The 16,735-nt window shown below is 43.4% G+C and overlaps 1 protein-coding gene across 6 annotated transcripts in view; it reads right to left on the bottom strand.

Moving 5' to 3' along the window:
* LOC105687718 overlaps positions 1-16,735 on the bottom strand; it is a 136,346-nt gene that overhangs the window by 39,859 nt on the left and 79,752 nt on the right. For 4 of the 6 annotated variants that reach the window (XM_048652429.1, XM_025746103.2, XM_025746104.2 and 1 more), the window contains 7 exons: positions 13,890-15,438; positions 13,618-13,722; positions 13,243-13,368; positions 8,519-8,713; positions 6,955-7,049; positions 5,742-5,955; positions 5,384-5,474 (listed from right to left, as the gene is read on the bottom strand). In XM_048652429.1, coding sequence (XP_048508386.1) covers positions 5,384-5,474; positions 5,742-5,955; positions 6,955-7,049; positions 8,519-8,713; positions 13,243-13,368; positions 13,618-13,722; positions 13,890-15,438 — 2,375 coding nt within the window. The remainder of the gene's footprint in view (positions 1-5,383; positions 5,475-5,741; positions 5,956-6,954; positions 7,050-8,518; positions 8,714-13,242; positions 13,369-13,617; positions 13,723-13,889; positions 15,439-16,735) is intronic. The other 2 variants (XM_048652427.1, XM_048652428.1) reach the window with 2 other exon arrangements.

The raw sequence follows: 16,735 nt of genomic DNA, 5'->3' as shown, positions 1-16,735 counted from the left end.
CGTATTTTATTATCGCAAAATCGCTCGAATTTTTCTACATTACCCCAAAATTATCTATTACGCGAAAAAATGAAACGAACGAGGAGAAACGGGTGGAGAAAAATTGTCGGCGGTGCAGTACGTGGCTCGTTAAAATATCCACTAATTAAGATTCAGTGAGGCCCTTTGTCGTACCCTTAAAATCCTCACTCGTAAAATCTTTTCGTGAAAAATCGTGGTCAGCGGGTATTTTGAGGAACGGTACCCACGAGGTTAACGGGCTTCAGGTACCATAGCTAACAATAAGTGACATTCGAAGGTAAATGGGGTTCCATAATCGTTGAATTCTGGACCGCTCGGTGTTGTTCATATCGCGGCCATTACGTGGTCGGAAGAATTCCGGTACAGGGCGCATCTAGATTGAGGGAAACTGTTCCGAAAGATAAGAGGTGAACTAGGCGCGTTTCTCCGAGTCCCAATTTGCGTTCGGCTTCAATTTAATTATCAATACCCAAATCAAGAAAGTTACAAACCTACCCACATCGCTACCCGAACGGGGGTTGCGAACTCGTTACGAAATGTATCAATTAGACCCAACTTCGTCTCCCCTACTCCCGTCCGATCATCTCTCCGTCCCTCGTTCGCGGCCGCTGCAACGCCGACCTCCTCGACGCAGAGGAAAAAAGCTCGGAAATTTTCAACGGTCAGTCATTCGAATGAATATTTTATTCGCCAAATTGTATACCACGGTCGGTAGGGCGTCATCCCTTGGTACATTTCACGTCAAAGTCCATCCCCTTTAACTTAAGTATAAGCGTGAATTGGTCGAGAACTATGGAGGCAACTGTATACGAGAGAGGAGGTTGGGTGCGAATTTATACTCCGTGGTTTCCACGAAAAATGGTCCCCATTATCTTCATCATCTCTGTATCGTTCTCGCGCAATATCGAGAATATTAGATCGCGTATCGTCGTGAATTTGTTTTCGGTCGTTTCTTTGGGTTTCCAACAAGAGCGATATCGCGTGTCCGCTTCGCCGTCGATAATCGCCACGAGATGAAAAGAAAAATTTGCAGCGCTTCCGAAGAGACGAAGGTGAATCGAAAGTCAAACTTCGAACCGCAACGGTCGTTCGTTTTATCCGATTTCATTATTCGCATAGAAAACCCACGCAATGAAACTTCTGCACCGGACTACTGAAGCTAGGTGACACACACCGTGTGCAGCTAAACTGCGAATTTGATATTCGTTCACCCACGCTGAATGGCTAATTATTTCAAGTTGTAAACCGACTCGTGTACACGATGAAAAATAACGAGCAACGTCCGAGACACACCGTATCTCACCGCTCCGCTAATCTGGATGAGACGATCTAAATGTTTTCGACTTCGAGTCGCGTTTCAGCGTTCGCGTTTCACCGTCTGATCCTCGATTACCGCTTCGCAACGTTTTTTTTTTTTTTAGCGATTTTCGTTTTTCAATTTTTCCGTTCACGCGAGTCCACGTTAAAATTCGAGTTGACTGAATGAGGCGAAATGGGTCGTGAGATACAATTCCTCGGTACGTCGTGCTTCGAAAAACGATCGTATCGGATCGGCCGTTGGTGGTGTTGGCGAGAGAAACTAAATGAATATTGTACGTGCACATTTCGTAAAGAGATATAAAACTTCAAAGCGACAGTAAAATCTGGGCGGGACAGAACAGCGATTATTTTTGTAAGTTGGCAGAAACTGCAGACGCGACGAGTGAATGACTACACCGGTATCTCGTTTGTATAGCTTGCGCAATAATGTTATATATTTTTGCAAAAATAAAATTTGACACGTGCGTAAGAAAAAATCAAACGTGTTTTCCAACGACGCTGAACCATCGTTTCTCATTACTTTTCCATAATTATTTTCTCATTTCACAAACGACGAATGAGAAGCGGATAATTAATAGGGAAAATTTATCGTCGCTACGAACGGTGTTAATTGAATTAAATTTTCTTTTTTTTTCCATTTTTTCAATCTCAAAGTCCAACGATTGTTAAAAGCGGTAAGTCTTCCGTAAAATGAAAGAGTTTATTTAAAAAAAAATACGGTTACGGAGTAATTACACTAGCCGTGCGAGAAAAAAAAAAAAAAAAATGCCGAGGGTTTCAGTTCACAGTTATTTAATCTCTTAATCGCAAGATCATTACGAGTTATAAGCCGGGCGCGTGCAGTTTATCAGTGACGAAACCGTGCGCTTGTAATAATTTTTCCTGCCAAAAATAATAACGAGGATAAGTTGGTTCAAACGACACAGATAATTCCACCTCTTTCTCGTACGATACACCGAGTTGTGTGCTAACGTATAACTTGTGCACAGAAATTCACCCGGTGAACCCAGCGTCTTTACACGCTTGGAAACTTTACCCCCAAAAATTTCGATGTCCCGCGCGCGCCGTCCGATTCTTTGAAAATATATCGGAGTGATGCGAAATTTACTCTAGAAATTTCGTTCGACTCAACGATTGTAGGTGAAGCAAACATTCGACGGCGTCGGGTACGTACGTACTCTTCACACTTTTTACTTTCATTCTCTCCTTTTTCTACCTTTTTTTTTTTTTTTTTTTGCACATTTTCGATCAGACGTACCGTTCGAAAAGTCAACCCTCAACGTCACGAGTCAAGCACGTGATATTACGAGGACAAAGATTCGGCAATATTTGACAAAAATATATACTTCACCTATATTTATCCAAGTTTACCCGCGTCTGAATGGAGCGAAATATAAGGCAAATACAAATCGCGAATAAGTCGCGTTACGTGTCGTTAAAATTTCTAATTCAGAATTGGTGTACGAGGGATGATTCGACAACGTTGATAAAATAAACGAATTATCGGTCGACAGATGCGTTCGCGATACCGAGGTCGGTGAAATCGGAGGACCGTAGGATGTAAGAACGGGGAAAATTGTCGCGTATTTTCCATCGGATCCGAAAAAAAAAAAGACGGGAACGGGGCGCCGGTTGAGTTGTTTGAAGTGGGTGGCGGTATCAGACAGCTCGGTACTTCCAGATAATTTCCGCGGTAGACGGACGAACAAACAACCGGAGAGTCGGGGGTGCGAAACGCAAAATTTGTTGGGGGTTGTTACCGAGCTGACTCCACAACCCGATCCCGCTTCGCAACATTCAACCCCAGGTAACAACAAAGCTCGCAGATTGCGCGGGAAGGGCTTGAATTTTAGTTGAAAAACATGAGACCCGATCGGGGGCCGTACGGGAGACGCGAGGTGCGGGCGTAGCTTAATTCTAAACAATAGAAACTTGTTTGCTCAGTTTTACGTCCGGCCTTCGTCAAGCAACTTTCTATCCGGGGCCAGCGCCGGACGCACATAACTATATTCGATCGCAACCAGCTAGATCGCGCTTTGTCTTTGACGATCAAGAGCCCCGACAGATCGATAAATTTCACGTCCCTCGACCTTCGCTCGCCGTACGTTTTGCTGCGATATTTAGTTCGGCGAATCACCTTATTCGACACCCTCGTTCGAACGATCCTCGTGCGGGTATAGTTATTCGGCGTACTCTTTGACGCAACTTTTCTTTTTTTTTCTAGATTTAAAAGAGAAACAAAAGAAATCAAAACTGAATAAGCTGCTCTCCACATAAAGAGGAACATGACTAAATGAGAGATGAAAAAAAATTTAGAGAAAGCCAGCCCCCAAAAATAGACGTGTGTTTAAGGTGCCAATTTGTCGGCTCGCGCAATGGAAACGGAAGCAAATGAGTTTCTTGAAACTCCGCACACTTGCGAGGGCGACAGGGGGAGGGGGGGGGGGGGGGGGGTTAGGGAAAGCTTTGGGTGAAAAGAGACGCGGACGAGAATCTAAGTGACACATTCAAAAGCGAGACGAAAAATACGCGCAACTTGCGCGACTTGAGACGCTCATTTCAAAATAAGAGTACATATATGTACGCAAGTATACGTGTACGTATTCTCGTATACACAGAGCATACGCGAGGGGGGTTTTCCAAGGTGCGAAGCACGTACGTGTAGAAAACGAGAAATTTTTTTACCCCCAAAAAAAAACAAAAACAAAAACAAAAAAAACATCAACAGCCGTTGACTGCTCTCCCAGATATACGAGAGCGAGTACGACGGTAACGTGAGAGCAAAAAAAATACGTTTGCAGTAAGATAGGTTTCTTCTGTAAAAATATTTACATAACTTCTCGACGTGCGATACTTTTATATTTCACTCACATCGGTTGTTTCATATCGGAGATCGAATACGTACGAGTGAAAACAACTTATGCGTAAGACGTTGCCTCAAAATTCTTCTACGTTACACGGAAATAGAGTGTAAGCTACGAGTAAACGATGGATATGATAATAATTGCTACTGTTTATTGATCTTGTTGCACATGATTAATCTCATTTGTAACTCGTTGTTATCCTATCTATTTCCATGAATGATTGAAGAATAAATCCGATTGGAAGAATTTTTATATTTTCCAGTTTTCAACGCCTCGATCCTCAAGTTTTTTTTCGTCTTCCACCTTTTTCACCCCGATCAAGTTTTTAGGGCCGGAGGGTAACAAATTTGGGGAAACGGAAGTTCCGTCGGAGTCAGCGGTCAGTTATAACTAACGGTATTACGAGGTCAAGCGAAATAGAACTCGCGTAGGTAAAAAGCGAAGTTGCTGCAGCGGAGAAGAGTCTTTGGACGTTAGCCAGTGTCGCAAGAAAGGGAAACATTTCTTTCGGAGAGAAAAACAGCTTTTTTCAACCGAGTAATTAAAAATGAACGAATAAAAAAAGTAATCGTTTTTTTTTTCTTTCTATTGTAAGAAAGTTACGATACGCGATTTCGGCACGAAATAAGATTGGTGATAAAGTAATGTCGAAGGGGTATGGAATATGCATGTACGTGGGAATTAACGATCACCATAATCTTAAGTGAATACGACAATAAATAAATATGGGACTGCAAGTGCCGGTGTAGGTACTAGAAAAGCTGCAGGATAGCTACGCCAGTTTTATGTATACCATAACCATATATTCTTTCCTTTCCCTTGTGTTTATTCTCTATATTCTTCGGCTATTCCGTTTTTCCAGCCACACGGGTAATTTCTTTCCTCGTCTTTTTTCTCCCTCAGACCATAAGAAAGAAATGAATAAAATGTGACGCCGCAGCCTACGCCGAACAACGCCGGACGAGCGTTGCAGCTGTGTGCAGTTAGCGGATTCGATCGAATTCTGACGTCACGCGTATCCGTCGGCGGTGCAATGTTATCGTTGGCGCTCTTGTATAACTCGCGTTTACCCTGAGCTATTGCAAATGTGCAATACGACGACCGAGGTAATCACCGGAGACGCAGAAAGAAAGAAAAAAAACAATCGGTGAGGCGTAAATAAAATTCATGCGACTCACTCGCAGTGTAGCCAAATTCGTCTTCCTGCTCTGGATCCGCTTCGATTTCCTCCCTCGTTCTCTTAACATTTCCAGCGCTCTTTCTCGATATCTGAAAAACGAAATTTCCGATCATCAGAAAATACGTCCGTTTGACTGGAATTTGATTTCTTTTTAAATTCAACTTCAGACGTGAAAAATAAGAGGGTGTGAGTATGAGCTATGCGTTATTTTTCACCGGCGCTCTTACTCCAGTTTTTCAAGTTTTCTCCGCGAGTACGAGAAGGAAAATCAGAGACGGGGAGAAAATAAGTCGAAGTAAAACAGAGAGAAGAAAATCTATACGGAAAATTGATTATTAACGCTTCTTGAAACTCACCTCGAACCCGGCTTTCGTGTAGACATTTCCCTCCAAGTCTCTGGTGTCCTCTTCGTCCGAACTTTCGTCCGAAGAATACTTTGGTTTCGAGGAACTCGCGCCGCCCTTAGGTTTCTGAGATTGATCCTCTTGCTCCTCGCTAACCTCTCGAAGGATACCAGCACCCTGAGGAGGCGAAGGGGCCTTCTTTCTGAGAGATTGTTTCATGGAGGATCTGAAACAAGTAGATAATGAAAAAGAGGAACTATCGAAAATTTATTTTCAATTAGAAAACCTAATGAAATTATCAACGACATTGAACGCCGCTAATAGAGTGCATTCTCCTGCATCCGCGTGTATAATAATAACTCAAACTACGTGCGTGGTTCTCGTAATTTTACATCAAACTTCCAATAAATCGATACTAAGTTTAGTGCCATCACATTTGCCGTGACTGCTGAATTTCCCGACTTTTACTTCGCGCATTTTTTATTTTTATTTATTTATTTTTTATTTTTTTTCTCTACCCTCCCCAAGTTTACCGCCACTTTTCATCGCGTAAAATACGTCGACGAAGAAATTGGTTTTCACTCAGGAGCTGAAAATCTAAATAGGCAGCTACGCGGGTAATACGTACGAAAAATGAGGACAATTTCGATGTTACACATATTTTATCGATTCGAACAATGGGAGGTGATAGACGGCCGCCGACGACATGACTTATGCACTTGACACGTCATCATTTTGCGTAGCGTGTGCGATGCAATTAAATGGGTATTTAACCAGCGCCGCGCTTACTCATGTCACAATTTGGTCACCGGCCAAATACGAGAGGGAGTAAAGCAGCGATACGTTGTATAGACAAGGTGTGAATATATTCAAAGTATATGATATCGCCCCGCACGAGCACCGATGCAACTCGAAACTCTCTCGTAGCTGCGGGAAAACAAGTGTAGTCTTTATGACACCATTTATCAGTACGGAACGGAAACCAGCGACGGGAAATTTTGTACGGCGATTAATTAATAGGATAAATGGAAGACGAATCTCGAGAGCCGAACAATTTTTCTCTTCTTCTCAAATCGTTTCAGACTCGGCGATGGAAATTTTTGCAGAAAGTGGCGGAAGTCCCCGACGGTTGATTAGCGCCAAGCGCAGTCTACTTCAATTTAATTATTTCTATTTTTAATTAGAACATCGACTCGATATTCTGAAAAAGCGACAAAAAGCTCACCTCCTAGTGCTGGGTCCCGCGCCATCGGTATCATTTTTGGTGGACTGTCTTCTGTAATCCGATCTACCCTGCCTCGCATCACTTTCGATCCCTTCCTGTACAGGAAAGAAAATCGCTGTATTACGTAGTAAAACAGGAGTACAGTTTAAAAAATCCTGGATATTATTGATTCTGTTTGTTTCTTTGGTTTTCCGAATCCTGTGCGTTGGATCGATTTAAAAATATACTTATTATCGCATTGAGGTACTTCGCAGCTTTGCTCTTCCACTTGCAAACGGTGTGAACAACGTAGAGGTACATTTTCGAAATATCGAGTAAACGAGACGGTTTTTCCATTTGTTAAATTTCAATTATTCACACTTCACCGGAGATGGTTGTCGAGAAATTTCCGAGCAGTTTAACGATTCCAATTTTTTAACGAGACCGCGCGCGCGCGCGTTTATTCGTTAACTCCCACTGCAGTGCCGTTGATTATTTGAATATCGTTCATTTTTCAAACAGCCGAGGCGGTGTAATAACGCGCGAACTTCTGGAGCGACGTTGAAATAATGAAAAATATTTTAAAGACACGCAGCGCGATCGTGCGCGTCACCGTTGCCGTCTGACCGGCGAATATACCGAGAATTAATAAGGCTCACATAACGTATAATTAATTACGACATTTCAAGCCTTATCTTTACCAACGAAAGCGTCTTCATGGTTAGTCGACTCACTATTTGCGGTCAACCTTGATGTCAACGTTTTCAAACACTATTATAATTTGTGCCGATCGCTACCGACTTTCGATGCAGTATACATACATATAATACTGTCGTAAATCGTTTCGTTTGAGCTAGAATTACTTTACATCAAATATTCAACGATTCCGGTTCTTTTGGATCATCGTATCGGTTTCGTCGGCGTGCTTTATCGCGCATTATTATAAATTCAAGGTAGATCGCGATCGACGACGACCAGTTCTATCCAAATGACAACAGCGACTGCAAACTACTAACACCGTTGTTCCACGAGTTGGCATTGGCCTCTAAGTTACCGATTTAGAAATGAGAGCTCCGAAGCCACGCGGTATGCGATAACAAACTGTGAGATTTTACTTTTATTTTTCTTCTTTTTGTTTTTTTTTTCCAAGCTACGCAGACACCGTAAAATACGTCACTCCTGGTTTATTTTATTTTTTTTTTTTCAACGGTGGGCAATTTTCGTTATCGCGCGTAGGTATAGTACATATACCGAAAGTATTCGAAAGAGTTTTCAACACTTCCGAGGTAACAAAAGCGGATGAAAATTTTTCACCATTTTCAATCATAGCGAAGTGAAAAAGCACAGTTTCGCGCGAAGTTTATACGGTACAGATAAATCACGTAGTACCGCGTTATAACGTGAGACGAGATTGTCCAGCGTGTAAATTTCGAAAAGTTCCAAGATTAAAACTTGGCCGGGATTCAAATCTTGAAAATATTACATCGAACCGGCATACTCCGAAGCGAAGAAAAAAAAAAAAAAGAAAAAATAAGCGAAAAGAAAACAGCGATCATAAAAAAATAGAAACGGTTCGAATTCTCACCTGAATTAATTCCGGGGTGATCGTCCGCGAGGGAGAAACTCCGTGTGGTTTTCGCCTGAACGAAGTTGTGGGGGTAGCCGGAGCGGCTCCTACGATGGCTCCGTGTCCCCTCGTACCCTGTCTTCTTACGCCTCTTCCGCCTGTATTATCTTCGGAGTCATGAGAAGAGGAAGTCGTTCTCTCCACGTCGGGACTCTGCGACAAACGAATTGTTTCAGAGTCACGTCAGAGTCTCTCCGACGTTACCTCACGCGCCTAGAAAGACATTTTCAGGCTTTAAGGGCAGTTACTCAACTGGTGCACGCAGTGTAAGGGCGTAAAAAGCAGATTACATTCCAAACTAAAGCTATCCTCCATAATATCTCTACGACATTCACCGTGCATCGTCTCGGTATCGCGTACGCGCGTAAAGTTGTTGTTATACGTATTGGCGGTTATTATAATACGCGGAACAACAAACTGCACGAATATCGCGGACGCCCGGTAATTGATGTATGCAAATATTTCGAATTACTCGATGCGACGTACGCGTGGCGTATTGATTCGCAGTCACGTTTCTATATCGTGATCCAATTGCACCGCAGCTTCTGTCGTCCGATGCCGATGCGCCTTCGGAATCTCCCTGACGACGGTAGGTATACCGGTATAGCTCGGTAACGTTTATAACCGCGAAGTGGTTTTTTTTTTTTTTTTTTTTAAGAGCGCTCGGTCGAATATAACGCTCCGCGCGGTGTAAAATAGGTCACGTGATTTTATTATTAAATCACAAACACGCGGCGGACCCACATACAGAAGTGGTTCCACGAAATGAGATCTTACGCGAGTGTTAGGGTCGAAAGATGAAGCCGAAGAATAAACCCGAACGATGATCGATTCCCGAATCGAAATAAATGTATCCGCGAGCTCGCCGTGTACGGCGTACATCGCTCGAAGGCTGTGCTCACGAAAATTTGTCATCCGATACATTCCAACGAATTATAGAAAAATTTACGAGCCGATATCAATTTTCGCGGGTACGGCGATACGCGTATAAAGTGCAACCGCCTCAAGGGTACCGAATTCGAATCGGGACTCGTTCCCCGGGGTATGATGTCGTCATCGATTTATCGCATCTCGGCGACTGTCCTCCGCCAACGGGAGATGGATGCTAATAAAATGAATATTACGATCCAAACATTCCTAGGGACGAATGCCTCCGGCAAAAACTCATTCCGGAAAGGCCATCGCGCGGCGTGGTCGTCGAGTCCTTGACCAAACGAGAAAACAACTCCGAGAAGATCACGACGAATCCTTCACCTTCACCTCCGACTTCGGATTACCGATGAAACGTATCGAGATACCTTCGGTTTCTCGCTTTTCAGAGTGACGAAAAAGCGATCACTCGGTCAATTCGATAGATAGATCAATTTGACTAGGATATTCGGATTCCTGAGGTCGGAATACATAGGAATATCATGAAAGACCCAACGAAAAAAAGTTGATTTTTGGGCGAAAAATGAAGTATTTCAAAATTTGATCGTATGACGCTTTTTCAATGTATTTTGACCTCAGGAACACGAATCGGTTGGTCAAATTGAGCTGCGAATTAATCCGATCGAGATACCTCAATTTGTTCACTCTGTTCACTTGTTCACTAGGCGATAACTCGAAATCTCCACAAGATAGATAAATTCAATGAGCGGATTTGGTGACTTCCTCAGGACATGTAAACGAAACACCGATATAACGCATAATTTTCAGAGCCGAAGTAAGAAGACAACGTAAAGAGCGTGTATGCGATGCTAGTCAATCAAAGATCGAGAATTCAACACGATTTCCTTCGTACGATGCGATGCTCTAAATTTTCCACTATTCGGATGTCATTTTATCGGACATTCCACCATCCGCATCCTACCCATATTATCATTCTTACGTTCTTTGAAACTTCCGTGCGCCTACGAGGCTTCGGTATTGGAATTACTTATAGTTCACTGCCTCTGATTCAATTAACGAGTTTTCTAATTGTTAAGCTTTCTTTACGGCCTTTGGTCTAGCTACAGATTCATCGACTATAAGGTTGCGGTTGACCCTTTTCAAAGGTTCAATAATACTCCAATTCTCATACGGATCGATATCCGAAGATCTTCAAGCGGCTTAATCGTTTCGGCGAAGTTATTAATACGTAGAAAATCGGACGGCCTGACTCAACCGGACCTCCAGGATTTCCACAACGAAACAATCCCTATCCAAACCTTCCGACACTCCGACGTACACGCTATCGCACGAAATTGCTGCACTTTTCTCGAATCGTTTTTGGGTCGCGTATGATCAAAAAAACTTTATCATTCGCCGGAGATCGTGATTCCCTAAAAGGTTCAGGGTTTAGTTACAACGTTACACGGGGCTCGTCCACAGTTAATAGATGTCCATAGCGTAGCGCACACGTGTATAAAATTACGAGTATGTGATGCAAATGTGAAACGAGGACACGTGCACCAATAACGTAGCGGCGAATGAAAACAAAAAGGAGAAGAAGTTACACGGTGGAAAAAAGGCTAAAAAGCGACCCTTTTATCGCGCGAACTAAAACCCTTATTAGACTCATTGTCAATGATAGCCCCGAGGCTATAATACGGCAGCTGGTGGTGGAGTGAAGCTTGAGCGACGCTTTGTCCGCACGAACAGAAAAGAAAGGCTGAAACCGCTTTTATCACCCCTGATATTCAAGATTAGTCCAATCTTTTCGAGGGGGCGAATCACTCCCTCTCTCTGTCCCCCTGCGGCCGCTACGCGCTTACAAATTGGCTTTGTGAAAATTTGAAAAAATTTTCCTCTCTTTTTCTTCGTCATCACCATCATCATCATTTTCGCGGGTATGTCACATTTTTTATTTTTTTTCTTTCTCCTCATACTTTGATCTCGTTCTCGATATCGCGGAGCTTTGTAATCCGTTTGAAACCGGCTGAGTTCTTCGGTAAAGTGCGCCAAACGATTCCCTTCCTCGTTATTAAGTCTTTTTACGAATTACACCGAGACTTTTTTTTTTTTTTTTCATTTTCTTTCTCTCTCTCTCGTTTTACTCGCACCCGGCCGAGGCAGGCGATCTTTGATTATTATTATTGTTATTTTTTTTTTTCTTACGCCAATCGAAAACCGAACGCAGTGAAAATGTACGTGTTATATATATATATATTTGCATGCCGAACGTACGTAACTTTTGTACGTGTGCGAAAACTCGTATGACCTACGTCTAGAAAAGAGACGCGTTTCCGTCCGAACAGCCTTTTCATCGCGGCACCAAAACCCTCACTAGATTCAATTGAAAACCCAACGAACGAACCCGGCTATACCTTCTCTCGTACGGAAACAGAGAGAAGGGTTACGTTTCGTTGTATTTTATAGTGCAGATGACGAACGAACCGAACGGATAGACGAACCAACGGGAGAACCGAGGGATGAACTGGTGGCTGCAAAATACCCCTTTCTCCCTCTCTCTCTCTCTCTCTCTCTCTTTCACTCGCGTTTCCATTGTATACATGTATGTATATCGATCACGTATCGACTCTTATCGCTGAAACTGTACCCACATACGGTCAGCGTGCAGCTTGCATTTAGACATGTGCATGTGAACCACGTGTGGTTTGTGTGTACGAGGATGCCGATCATCGGTTCGCATCAGGTTCAAACTTTATAGACGTATATATGTATATACTACCATACGTGCATCTCTACGTACGTACGTACGTACGTACCTCCTCGACTTTAATATTGCCCGACCCGTATAGAACTCCACTTGTTCAATAGACTGTGTAGTCGTATGTATACGAGTCGCTGAACCGTGACGTTACTTTCATCCGTACTCGCGGTTTTTTTTTTTTTTTAATATTGACCATCGAACGCTTTCGATTGATTAACATGTCGCAATTTCCGTTACTGTTACTTCTTTCCCCCTTCTTTTTTTCACGGTCTCTTCTCGTTGAAACGAACGACCGACGAACAGAAATAATTATTTCTCGTCCTAGACTCGAAAGATGAGAAATCGTGAAAAGAAAACCGTCGATCAACGATTTGTTGTTTTTTTTTTTCAATCTACACACGACAGCTAGTCGGTAATTTGTTTGTTTGTTTTTTTTTTTAATTCACGCTTCGAGCCGAGCGTCAACGCCATCACAGGTGTACGAGTACGGATATAATATCGCTGTAGATAACGCGGAGGGGGAAGAGCTTTTGTTCTTTAGTTATTAATCAATTTGGATATTCCCCTCGTTGACAGACAATACAACTAGTTAACAGCTGCGGTATAGAGAGAGGCGACATTTTCAGACAGTTTAATCGCGTAGGAAATAATTACAATTGATTCGGGTCAGGGACGACAACGACGACGACGACAACGACGACGACAACGACGACGACGACGACGACTCTCGATTGATGGAGCGAGAGGAATTAAAAAAAGAAAAAATCATAATAATAATAAATTAAGTCTACCGGCTCTAATGAACTCGACATCGGTGGATCAATTACTCCGGTAATCACCGACGATATATACTCGGGGTCGAACGAATGTAATTCGTCAATTGCAATCGTTCGCGTTTATATTGCGTTGATTCGCTGTACCGTTGATTGCACGCGAAATGTGGCAAGAAATACGAGAAAAAAAAATTTGTTGGGAGACAAAACACAACGTCGTTTTGTTTTTTTTTTTTTTTTTTTCTCTCTTTCGAAGATCACAATAATCTACTCACCAAATGGACGAGAGACTGCACCAGCAGACAGACCGGATTCCCGGCGGCCTGAATCGCCTGAACAGCTCGATCGTGGGTGCTATTTCTGAGATCGACGCCATCCACTTCTATTATCCGATCCCCAGTCTGTTGAAAAAAAAAGCGGCATAACGAACCTTCGGTAATTAATATACGAAGGTGAAATAATCGGGAAAATTCTGTTTGAAAGGTATACTAATGACGGGGGCGATGCGAGGAACTCGTTAGGAAGCTGCACTGGATATGACGACTACGGATATAATATAACTCGACCTTCGTTAATCATTTATTATCAAAATTTGAACGCGTAAGATTATCGGGGGTGATTCGTAGAAAAATATTTTTTTTTCCAATTACCTTGAGGTCGCCGGTCCTTCCTGCCGGACTGTTCGGCAGAACATTTTTGATGAATATCCCAGAAATGTTTTGCGAAGTGTTCGGTCCTCCGTGGTAAAGATCGACCTGCAATCGATATCGAGTTGAATTCGAATGGTTTTTTTTTTTTTTTCAGTTTAATAACATCGAGCAACCGTAAAGATCAATCATCCGGCGTCGATGGACTCTTCAGTTTTAAATATATGGGGCAATATCGTCCCGAATCGATAGGCGGAGAGGACCGTTTTACCCACCTTTCCGCCGACGATGCTGAGTCCGAGGCTCGATTTTGGCTCTCGATAAATTTCGACCATCCTCTCAGGTCCCCAGTGTTTCGCCCAGACGACATTACCATCTTTGTCCTTGTAATTGTGAGTGACAGTCATGTCCGTTCTTCCGTCTACCAAGACGATGATTGGCGAAGAAGAGTATAACGAAGTGCCCTGAGCGGGATCTGTAGCGGGATTGAGTTCGACTTTGAGCTCCTGGAAGGTCACCGACGATGTCCTTACGGGGGGGCTGCTTTCGATCCGCGGAAGATCTTCGCTAGCGAATTGCGTCTCCTTCGATTCCTGGTACGTCTGAACCTCGACTTCCCTCTTTAGATTGTCCGAAGATTTTTGCGAGTAGTTGGCGTTTCGTCGAAAAAAAATCGACGATCTGTGAGGACTGTCTGGAATATCCTCGGGGGTGCACTGAACGCTTTTCGACTCGAGTTCGGTCTGTACCTCGACTTCTCTTTTGGGACTGCCGATCGAGGCTAACGAGTTCGTGAAGCTTTTTTGTCGAAAGAACGTTTTCAGTTGGGAGAATGTTTCGGCCAAGTCGTCGGGGCCGCACTGAGTCCCCTTTGTTTCTCCCTGGGTCTGAGTTTGGACCTCCTTACGCGGGCTGCCGGAGTACTCGGGGCTCTCGGCTAGACTCGATAAGCTGTGAGATTTTAAACCACCCTCGAATATCAGCTCGTCGGGACCGCACTGGGTGCTTTTCGTCTCCTGTTGAGTCTGAGTTTCGGCCTCTCGTTTCTCCGCGACAACCGGAACCTTCTCTACGACCTTAGCTACGACCCTCTCAAGGTCGCCGGATTCTCGCTTCCCTTCGCTTGCGTTCTCCGACAAACTTTCCAAAGATCCTAACGCCTCCTCGAGTCCTTCTAGTCTCGCTTCTAAAGTCTGACTCTGGTACTCGAGCGAGTGCTGTTTCCCAATGAGTGTGTCTTCCTCCCTCGCTGATATCTGCGTACCGCTTTCCTCTTCTATAAGGGTTCGCCTCTGCTGTAAAAACTTTTCGTGTTCCCTCTGCTTTTCCAAAGCTTTTTGTCGCTGTTCTTCGGCCTCTTTGTCTGTCGTGAGTATCTGCTGTACCCTCTGATGTCCTGCGGAAACTGATTCGTTTATCACAGTATTAGACGTATCCAACTGATGTCTCGGCTGCTGAAGTTTAGATACGAAAGGCTCACTTGTTTTCGCTGAAAAAGATCCACTGAACTCCCTCTCCCTGAGTCGTTGGTTAACGCTTTTGTAAGCGCACTCGTTTTTCTTCGTGAAAGGAAAATCGCTTTTGTACACAGTTTTCGTCACAAATTCCGGCCTCCTCGTCTCGCTCGCACCGGTCTTAGCCGCGTTATCTTCTACCGTCGATACTACATTTGGCTGAGAACCTTTTGGCCGCGGAAGGTCCGACTTCCCGTTTGTCTCTGGCGCGGGTGAAGTTTCTTCTTTTTCGCAGGTTGTCTCGTCGCTCCGATCGACTGTCCTTATCGGCGAGCTTTCCGGCACCGGACGTGCGGGCCCCGAATCAGCCCTGAAAAAATTGGTCGATCGTATAATTGAAAGGCAGAAAAAACAACGACGAAAGAAAAAAGTGAAGCGTCCGGGCGGAGTGAAAATGAAAGAAGAGACGATCAATCATCGCGTCGGGTCCCGATAGCGATCGCGTGAGTAAAATCGACTCGCTACGAGTCTCCGAAAACAAATAGTGCCCAACAATCGTCGGCCGAGTTGTGCTGTGAGCGAAGAAAGCTTTCGACTACTTCGCAATTTATGATTCAACGTATCTACGCGTCTCAATTTGCGGAGAATATTACAGGGAATCGCGTGTCATAATCTAACGTAATGTTCTCCTTTTTTAATAACCTGAGCTATGAATGGTGAATCTATAGGCAGATTTACGTAATTCGAGGGGCGATTTTATTACATCATCGCGGTAGAGTGACTCATTACCATAATTATCGTACCGATAACAATGGTAAAGTGTTTCTGGTGAATTTCCAAAAGGAAATCAACTTCGTACACGTTTAGATAATTTACCGGGTTCTGAAAAATGACTCTGACGAGTTTATACGGTGGTTTTCGAGAAGCAATTTTACCGAAGATTTATGCGGTGAGTATAGGAGGGTAAAAGAAATCCCGTTTCATTCCGCTGTGGAGTTTGAAAGAGCTTTCGAAAATGTACAAAATTAAAAAAGCCAGCTAAATTCCATACGGCGGCATAATAACGGATGAGGTATAAGTACAGTTGGCAAGTGTACGTAAGCCGCGCTAATAAAATAATAAAATAATTTAAGGCTTCCAGGAAAGCTAATTCAAACGCGGAATAGAAACTCACTGGTCTACACGAAACACAATTCGGTAAGCCGAAAAAAAAATCAAAGCTTGCGAGAAACAAATCATATAAATTATCGTTACAGAATCAATAGTTCACCGAGACGAGTGAAAACTCGATTCTTTTTTTTCCAAACTCTCTCGTACTATGGTTTGCAACTCTTTCCTTTTTTTTACCATCGGATCGGGCATACCTAAATTTTGAATTATTATCAACAGCAAAATGATTTCTTGCACATATGGGAGCAGACATTCAACTCGATGTCCCTAGTTCGCAGGACTCTGTACGGAATGTTGGTAAGAAATGGTTGCCGAGGTTCCTCGTTCGCGAAGTTGTGTAGAAATTTTTTTGCCCGCGGTACCCACCAGGGTAGAGAAACTCGACACAGTACGTGTCAAATCCAATGCAGCGAGACGATTAATCAGGCAAAGTGAATTCGATACGAAAATAAATATTTATTTTTTTTCCTCTCTTTCGCGTTCCGATGTATAATGTA

The sequence above is a fragment of the Athalia rosae genome, chromosome 3, assembly GCF_917208135.1.
Source record: "Athalia rosae chromosome 3, iyAthRosa1.1, whole genome shotgun sequence".
Taxonomy (NCBI): domain Eukaryota; kingdom Metazoa; phylum Arthropoda; class Insecta; order Hymenoptera; family Athaliidae; genus Athalia; species Athalia rosae.
The sequence above is the reverse complement of the archived record's forward strand: the minus strand, read 5'-3'. Positions and strand labels throughout refer to the sequence as shown.